This window comes from Alligator sinensis, unplaced genomic scaffold, assembly GCF_000455745.1.
Source record: "Alligator sinensis unplaced genomic scaffold, ASM45574v1 scaffold585_1, whole genome shotgun sequence".
NCBI classification, from domain to species: Eukaryota; Metazoa; Chordata; order Crocodylia; family Alligatoridae; genus Alligator; species Alligator sinensis.
In genome coordinates, this window is record NW_005842530.1 from 339,226 (window position 1) to 348,257 (window position 9,032).

The 9,032-nt window shown below is 42.5% G+C and overlaps 1 protein-coding gene across 8 annotated transcripts in view; it reads left to right on the top strand.

Annotated features, from left to right (window-relative positions):
- Positions 1–2,870: 2,870 nt before the first annotated feature.
- The window catches only part of WEE2 (WEE1 homolog 2), a 20,700-nt gene continuing 14,538 nt past the window's right edge, over positions 2,871–9,032 (top strand). For 2 of the 8 annotated variants that reach the window (XM_006031801.3, XM_006031807.3), the window contains exons 1-2: positions 4,487–4,572; positions 5,103–5,464. In XM_006031801.3, the coding sequence (XP_006031863.1) occupies positions 4,563–4,572; positions 5,103–5,464 (372 nt within the window). In that variant the 5' untranslated portion in view covers positions 4,487–4,562. Of the gene's footprint in view, positions 2,941–4,384; positions 4,404–4,486; positions 4,573–4,599; positions 4,687–5,102; positions 5,465–7,870; positions 7,966–9,032 lie in introns of those variants that run through there. The other 6 variants (XM_006031805.3, XM_006031806.3, XM_006031808.3 and 3 more) reach the window with 6 other exon arrangements.

Sequence of the window (9,032 nt, forward strand, 5' to 3'; positions counted from 1 at the left end):
CTGTGGGTGTCACTGGGGTGGGGATTCACCTAGGGCTCGTGCAGGTGCCGCCCACCTGTGTACCGCGGCCTCCTGCGCCAGGTGCCCCTCAGGGCAGGGGAGGGGGCCCTGCGGAGGCGCGCACCCCCTGGCATTCCCGCACCTGCGCGTCCTGCCCGCTGCGCAGAGCTGCCGGAGTGCGGGGCGGCGCGGGGTGGCAGGCGCTCGAGCGCGGTGTTCTCAGTAGTCGGTGGCCAAGGTGGATAAAACGTGTGCCACCAACAGAAACCAGGCCCCCCCAGGGGAGGGTGGCAGGGGCCACAGGGGGCCTGATCCAGGCCAGAAGGGGGAGGGGTGGGTGGTGTTTACACTGTGTCGTCAAGTGTGACTGCGTCTTAGTGTAACAGGAATAGCACAGATCATAGAGACCTCTAGTGGTGTAATTTTGAGCTGCATAATGACGGCTTAAAACCAGTTTTAGGTGCTAGTATGCAGACAATCCAGGGATTAAATCATTAAGAGCTCCAGCAGCTGCCCAAAATTACAGTGCAACACGGCCCTGAGCTTGCCACTGTATTGCCAGAGTGAATTTAGGCTCTAATCTAAAAGTAGCCACCTACAAAGGGCCTCCTAAAAGTCAGGCCTCTGTGGATTCAGTGGCAGACCTAGGGCCTAAATTTGTCATTCCCTGTGGGTTGCCACTTATGTTCGTCAGAGAGCAAATGCTGCTGCTACTCCATAAATGTTGATGATGGTAACTAAAAAAAAAAAAAAGGTAACCAGACTAGATGTAATTTGGTATTTTTAGCTGGAGTAGTGGACAGGGATCTGCAGTTTCTGCATTTTTTCTCTCCCTCCGCTAATGATTCCTTTTGGAAATTTGGAATAGTGAGCGAGTCATCTTGTGCAGCAATATATGTGTCCTTGTATCTTTACATAGAAGAACCTGGAGGGCCTGGTGGATGCCCTTGCACCCAAATTAGGTAGAGTTCCCAATTGAAAAAAAAATCTTTTCAGAAGAAATGCTACTGTCTAAAGACCTGCAGAGTTGTGCTAAGCATGTTGTGCTGGAACAGCCCAAGGAAACTGAGCAGAGGTGCAATAACTGCACATGGGTAGGACTTGAGCCTAGTGCCTGCTCAGGGTCAGTGCCCTAAATTGCTCAGTGATACCCATCATGAATAGGTGGCATGGAAGCTGCAAGCCAGCAATTGGGGTGAACCAGAGATGATGATCTGAATGTTGCTACAGAGAGAGAAAATATTTCCAAAGGACAGAGTCAGCATAAGACAGAAACAAAGAACCACAAATGCATCCAAAGGCAGCCAAGTTTAATGTAATTACCATCCTTATTAAGCAGTCATCAATGTCATTAAATATCATTAGGATTAAATTACTTCTCTAGGACTTTGGTTTAATTGGGTAATCCAGTTAATCAGAGTCTCAATTAAAAGGAAGCTATTGTCATAAACCATTTGTCTTTTTTTCTTCCTATTGAGCTGATCTGACTGTGCTATAAACCACTCAAAAGCCCCCAATCCATAGTTTTTTCAAGTGGCTTTGATTGTTTTTCAAAATGGTCAGGTGGTAAACATCTGCTATGAATTCCGTATCATCTACATTTAATGCCATGTAGGCATTTTGCTTGTTTCACAAACTCCATACAGAGGTTTATTGAGTAAAGTAATACATTGCAGCATATGGAGGTTTCCACTGAAGGTAAAAGTAAAAAATGTCCTGTTTTGCTGCTGAGTCACAAATAAAAGCCTGAGCCTGCAAATGTTTAAACACAAGTTTAACTTCAAGCGTGAGTAGTTTCATTGACTTCAGTGGGACTGAGTAAATGCTTAGAGATGAGCACATGCTTAAGCATTTGCTGTATCGGGAAACAGTTTGAGCATATAACTGAACCTGAAAAAACAGGAACTTGAGCCTAGATATTTTGAACAACAGAACTAGAAGTGGGAAAGAGCCTTTGAAGTCTTTTTCCTACAGTAAAAACAAGAAAAGCACAGACACAAGCCCATTCTTTCTTTTGCTGGTGACATTCATGGTATCCTTTTTAAAAGGTTTTCTGCTGTAAAGTCACTGACAACAGAGAGGTAGGTAGTATTCAAAACTACTTAAAAGTGAGGTTTGAAAGTTTGTGTGTGTCTAGGTCACTATAGTTCAAATCCTATGAGAATAAATTAATTTGAATAAACAAGTTTTTTAACAAAAACAAACCCATCCAAGGCTAGGTATCCAGGTTGTAGCCATATCGGTCTAGTGGCAAAAGCAATCAGGACTCATGGTAGAGATGATATTTTTTATTAGACCAACTAGATTTTTGCAAAAAGAATTCTTTGCCCAAAAGCTTGCAATTAAAGATTTTTTTAATTATTTTTGCAAAAATCTAATTGATCTAATAAAAGATATCACCTCTACCACGAGTCTATCCATGGCTAAGCACTCTTAACAGATCATTAACAACACAATCAAAGCCCAGCAGCCCCTACCTGGCCATTTCACAGCCTGCTAGATACCACACCTCCCCCTTTTCATGGTTGTGGATGTGTTTTCTGGCCTTCCCAGATCACCAAGCGTGGGCTATTTCCAAGTAATCTGGGGAGCAAGGCTCCCAATCCTCACCAGAAGCTGCCAGCTGCCACTTTTTCTGTATTTGAAGCCCCTCATTTTAAACTCAATGACTGAAGGTGCAAGGATGTTGTACAGGGAGAGAAACAAACCAATCCTAGGCCATTTAGGGTTATATAGGTCATAGATGCACCTTAGGCTCCTTCTTCAAGACCCAGAGGAAGCCAGTGCAAATCCCGGTGCCTTGCTTGTCATCTGATCCCAGGGATGTTTCTATAGAGGGTGCATTGCAGTTATCTAAAATGGCCTAATCTTGGAATAACTAATGAATGGATTAGTAGTAAGAACTTAATCCAAAAAGGAATTCCACAACCCCCCAGCCAGGTAAAAATAATAAAAGGCTGACTGGGACTGAAAACAACTGGTTTAATGCAGTTCTGATTAGGCCAGGTTATATGGGATGTATGACTCCCAGCAAAATAGACTAGGCACAGCCTAGAGTTAATTGCCAATTAAGTCAAATTAGCCAGGATTATTCTGAGGTAAAATGTTTAATTTGAATAATTCACAGGTACTTAGTGTCAGACAATGGGTTTGTCAGTTTGTAAGGTCTGGGGTTTGCTGGGATACAAAATACTCAACTGTGAATCAAAATAGTTGCCTACATTTAGCTTGGGTTACTACTGTTACCCTCGGACATCTCTTTAGTGTCATATCTACAATACTAGTTTCAGTGTAGTTGTTAGGGACAGTACCGAAAACCTAAATTGCTGTATTTTTTTTTTTTTAGTAGTAGTCAGATCAGTTTACAAGGACTTTAGAAGTAGCTTTAGGTTGCTCTGCCTTCACTTCTAGACATGGCCCCTTGAGGTGTGTGTATCAGTATTGAAAAGTACTGTACATACTGTTTCTGACAGCGCTACGCTTGTTCTGTGGCTAGGGGACTTCTTTGCCTGTCATTCTGGCAGCTTTCCCTGGGCTAAGAAAAAGGGCTACTGTAGACTAGTTCCCAGTTTATTAAACTTCTATATCCCCCTTTAAAAACTCACATTTAACAAAAATCCTAGGTTTCTCAGGACAACTACAGAGAGAAAGGCCATTGTCCTGCTCCTTGGCAAGAGTTAACATAATCTTCCTTTCTATGGGAGGTTTGACAGTATGTATTCACACATTTAACAAGGTTTTTCATCTTGAACAGTGTAGGCACTTGCAAGTTGGAGCTGTGAATCTGTTTAGTGACCTTGTAGAGACAAATATACAAACTCAGTCTCCCCTCAGCTCCCTTCCTATGTTCCTAGGCTCTAACACATTCTAAATGAAGCTACTGATTTTCTTCTGCATGGGTTATAGCACTTGTCCAAAACAATGTACGTCTGAGAAGAAGACAATATATGCCTGAATGAATTAAGTGGTTAGTCCTGTGGCCAAAGGCCTAGAAATATATATAGGTAAGGACATGTAAAGATTACAGTGAAAAGCTGTGTTAACCAGCACTTGATTAACTGGCATGCCGGCTGACGCCGGTCAACATGGGAAAAGGGAAACCAGAAGTGGGATTCTGGTTTCGTTGAATCCCACAGCCTGGGGGAAAGCAGCCTATATATCTATATCTATATACAGATATCTTAAAGGACTAATACAAAAATAAAATGAACAAGAATGCAGCAAATGCTGTCTCTTTGTTAGGCTCTGGGAAAAAGAATGTAGAGGTGAAAAGATGATATGTAAGGAATGGTAGCTGTCTGTCACGTAGGGCTTTTTACAAAACCTGTGCCTTGCCATACTCTCATCTAAGTTTATGCTACTGACTTCAAAGGGAACAGGATAGCACCTGCAGTTGTAAACAGGTGATGTTGAGCTCCAATTTTCACCTATTAACAATGATGCAGGTGCACCTGGATGGTTATAAATGGTATAGGGAAAAAAGTGAGTGGTGGTTTTTCACTAAGAATGGGCTTTACTGCAAAGCATTTGGTAACTGTCTGAGCTCCTGCATTTACAGCTGTATGCAACACAGTAGGTTCTCTCTTCCTGAGAAATGTAGTGAGAATGTGCTGGGGTGGTCATTATCTTGTTTCATAAGTAGTGCAATATTCTGCCTTTGAGTTGCAGGTTATGGCTGGGATGTGTGTAAGTGGCTTCTTTTTGGTAGAAGGGAGAATAGTCTTTCAGCCTGATCTTTACACAGGTTGAATATCAAAATAACTGATTTCAATTGAGTTATCCTACTGCTCTAAGATCAGGAATAAGAGCCAGGATATGGGTGGGTTGGTTGGTTGTTTGCCTGTTCTTCCCCTTCTTTTACAAATTGGGTCCAAATGGATTTATATTTCATAATTCCAAGCTACTTTTCCTTAACTGGTTTAGAGCCAAGTGGTGATTATAATCAATGCAAATTCTCACACTTGTGGGATTAAAATGAAAGAACTGAAAGAATAACACCAACATGGGAGGAGAGGGCAATGACTTGCTCTACTCTAAAGATTCTGTACTTCTTGCAAATCAAATAGGCTAACATCAATCATATTCCTACTGTTTCTTTCTAGTTACAATGGGTGACTGGGACAACAGGGATGAAATTATTCAGAAATTGGATTTTTCCAGTTGTGGAGAAGAGAATGAGGTGGGAGAAGACAGCAGTATACAAGAGAAGGACTCCCAGAATTCAAGCCCCGAGAAGAATTGGGACTTTCAGAGCTGGAGTGTTACCAGTCCATTCCCAGTCACCCCCCATAGAAAATTAACTAACCTGTCTCTGACTGAGACAAAATTGTGGGGGAGTCCTGCAATGAAATCTGCCCCATGTGAGACACCCAATGCTAGTCTGGCTTGGGAGACTTCTGCAACTCCACTACATTATATGACCTGGAAAAACCTGCAGCTCTATGATACCCCTCATACACCCAAGGTAAGGCAGCATTTCTACTCTGTGCCTGCTAGATTTAAAAACAAGCAACATTTCTAGCTCTTGCAGACAGAGTACCATTTACAGCCAAAGAACAACCTATGAACTAGGAATGACTAATAGACTTCAGTCATTTGCTTTCAAGTACTTTTTGAGTACTTGATTTTTTTTCTAAGAATGGTTCATTTACCTCGAAGAGAGCTCTATATATTGAACAGTCGGTGAGCAGCATCACTAGGCAGACAGCCTAGGTTAGGTTTTAAGGAGACCCTCTGTGGAAATACACAAATCTGCACAAAGCCCTAGAAATCTTGCTTGTCTTTAAATCTAGCTGTTCTATTGTCAGTTGACTTTATTTTTTTATTCTATGTTGTTGTTGGGTTTTGGGGTTTTTTTTAGATAAGTTAACATGCTTATCAATGGTGATTTGGGGAGTCTCAACATCTGTTCCAAGGAACAAGTCTAGAGGGTTTCTGATCTAGATTTCCAAGATAAATAGATGAAACAGACAAACAGTGGGGTGGGGCAAGAAAAAACAATGAGATAACCACCAGACAGACATTTCAGATAAATGTTTCATAGCTAGCAGTAGTCCCTGCTTGTCTCCTGTCTAGTGTAATCCCAGTAATGACATGTTTGCAAGCAGGCACAGGGTAGAAACATTGCCTTACCTTGGGTGTATGGGGGGGTATCATAGAGCTGCAGTTTTTTCCAAGTAATATAGTGCAGTGGAGTTGCAGAAGTCTCACAAGCTGGACTAGCATTGGGGGTCACACATGGGGCAGATTTCAGTGCAGGACTTCCCCATGATTGTCATGGTCAGAGACAGGTCACTTAATTTTCTATGGGGGCGGGGGGTTGGGGTGACTGGGAATGGATTGGTAATGCTCAAGCTCTGAAAGTCCCAATTCTTCTGGGGGCTTGAATTCTGGGAGTCCTTCTCTTGTATGTGGGCTTACTTGAAAGGGCTGCCAATGTGCTTTTCCTGAAACTCTGTGTTTGCAAATGCACATTAGCTATGGTACGTCTGGCCCTTCATAAGATGGAAGAGGACAAATCTTCTCTTTTGCTCTTGTCCCTCACTGATTAAATGGAGGTTGATCTAGTTTAAAGTCCTTCATCTTTACTAAGTGAGGCTTCTATAATTGCATTTGTTCAGAGAGCTAAAGACTTCTGAATTCCGCAGCCCTGGATAACTTGCATCCCAAAAGAACTAGCTGAACAGGGCAAATCTATGTTTCACTGAAGTTCATCCTGAAATGTTGGGGGATGGGGCCTGGGGAGAGGAAGACCAGATATGCAGAAAGTACCAAGTTTCCCAAAAGGGCAAGCACAATGACCTGGGTTCTGTAAACCAGTTAATGTGACATCAGTCCCAGGCAAACAAAGAAAAGGTGGAACAGGAATCAGGTGATTACGAATGAAAGGGTAGGGTCAATGTGGTTTTACAGAAAATGAGTCTTGTCAAATAAACCTTGTCTCCTCCTTTGAGATTACAAAGTTGACACGGGTAACTGCATAGATCTAATGCATTTAGATTGTTGTGAGGCTCATGGGCTAAGAACAGACATTTGTGGGGCATCAGGGGAGAGGTTAAATCAATTCAAAATGGCTAGCTGATATTGGATAAGTCAGGATGAGGGGGGCTAGCCAGGAGTGGGGAGGTTGGTGGTCCAGCAGGCTGGAGGGGGTCGGGGGGCAGGTGTGGTGGCGTCCCAGGGAGCCTACAACCCCATTCCTTCCGTGCGTCCTCCAATTAGGACTTGCTTGACTCTGCCTGTGGCGAATGTTGATAAAAGTGGCTGCACAATGAGTGGCTTGTGGGATGGGGGTTGAGAGCGCTAACTGGGAAAGGCAGCAGGGGGCAAAAAATAGACCATTGCAGGGGAAGAGGGGAGTAAAAAGAGCAGTCACTGTGCTGGGTCCAGTGGCTGGGTTTTCCCAGCCCCAGGGCTGTACAGGGGAAGCAGACATAATTTAGGTCAAACTGGTGCATGAAACTTGAATGACTCTGATACTATTACATAGATCTAAGTTTATTTTAAACTGGGTTCTGCAATTTTTAGACCGGTTTGTGTGCATGGAACTTCTGTACAGTTGCAGGTTTAGACTAATTGCTGGTCACTAAGACCAGGTCTGTAAACATAAGGTCGGCACTGGGACTACCTAAATTTAAATTGGGTGGCCATTTTGAATCAGATTTAACCTCCCAAGTATCAGTACTTAGTCATGATGATATAAAATGTCACCATAAGATATCGAAGTGCGCATTAAATGAACTAACAGCTGGTGCACAACAGATCTCAAAGTAGCTACTGTAGGAAATACTTGTGCAATGGAAGTGTCTGGTGGGGCTTCACAGGGATTGGTACTAGGCCTGCCTGGTGCTAATTGGTGTTCTTTTTCAAGGTCCAGGAGAAAATGTAAAAGTGCTGATGATAACACAGATTAGTGAAATGGTAAATGATGATGAGGGAGCAGTTATGCACAGCAGTTGTCACTTGGTAAGCTAGACCTTTTCAGACAGCATTTTTTTTTTTAATGCAGCCACATGTGAAGCTATATATGTAGGAACAAGGAATGCATATCATACTTGCACAATGACCTGAAAGTAGTGACTCTGAAAAAAGATCTAAAGGTTACAATGATCAAGCTAATGACCATGAGTTCCCATCACATTCTTATGGTTCAAATCACTAATATAACAGAACAGCAGACTCCACCACTAAATATATTATCAAGACACATGCTGGAGACTATATACAATACTGGTATCAACATTTTGCAAAAGGTGTTAGCAGAGAGGGGCATGAAGCAGCTGCAAAGATAACTTAAGAACTCACGCAAAGTTCCCAATCTGAGAGAGATAATATGAACCCTTGGCTGAAAGCTGAAGCCAGACTAATTTAAATTAGAAACTGGTCACTTTGCCGTCCCAGCAATTCCTTTGATTATTTGTTTAAAGTGTATAGAAGTGACGGGCTCTGCACCTCTTGATGTGGTCACAGCAAGACTGGAAGCCTTTCAGGAAAACATGCTTCAGCTCTGTACAGGGGTAATGGCAAAATCTAATGGCCAGTTAGCAAGATCACTCAAGCTAGACATTCCCCTTTTTTCCACACTTGCCACAAGCTGGCTATCTGGTAATTTCGTGTCTGTAGCTTGGTATTCTGGTTATTGTCAAAATTATGTGCTGATGGCAATATAGAAAATCTCTCTTGAGGAACTTCTTTTCCCTCCCCACCGTCAGCAATGCTTACAGCAGAGATCTCAGAAATGTCAAAATGGTGTCCTTTCTAATCATCCTAGCTTTCCTGACTAATTTGTCCTGACCAAACTGTGATGTAACAGTTTCAGGGCTTGACAGAACTAGGTTTTATATGTTGATGGAACTGACAGTCCAGTGTCTATGACATGCTAATGCTGAGGAAAGAGGCACCAATTCCTTTTGACAACTTCTACTGTATAATGGCTCTACAGTCCTTGCATGAAGGCAGAATTGCAGAAAATTAAAGAGAATGTAATGAATACGATAGTGGGGGTGGGGAAGGGAAGGTATTCTTGAAGGAAT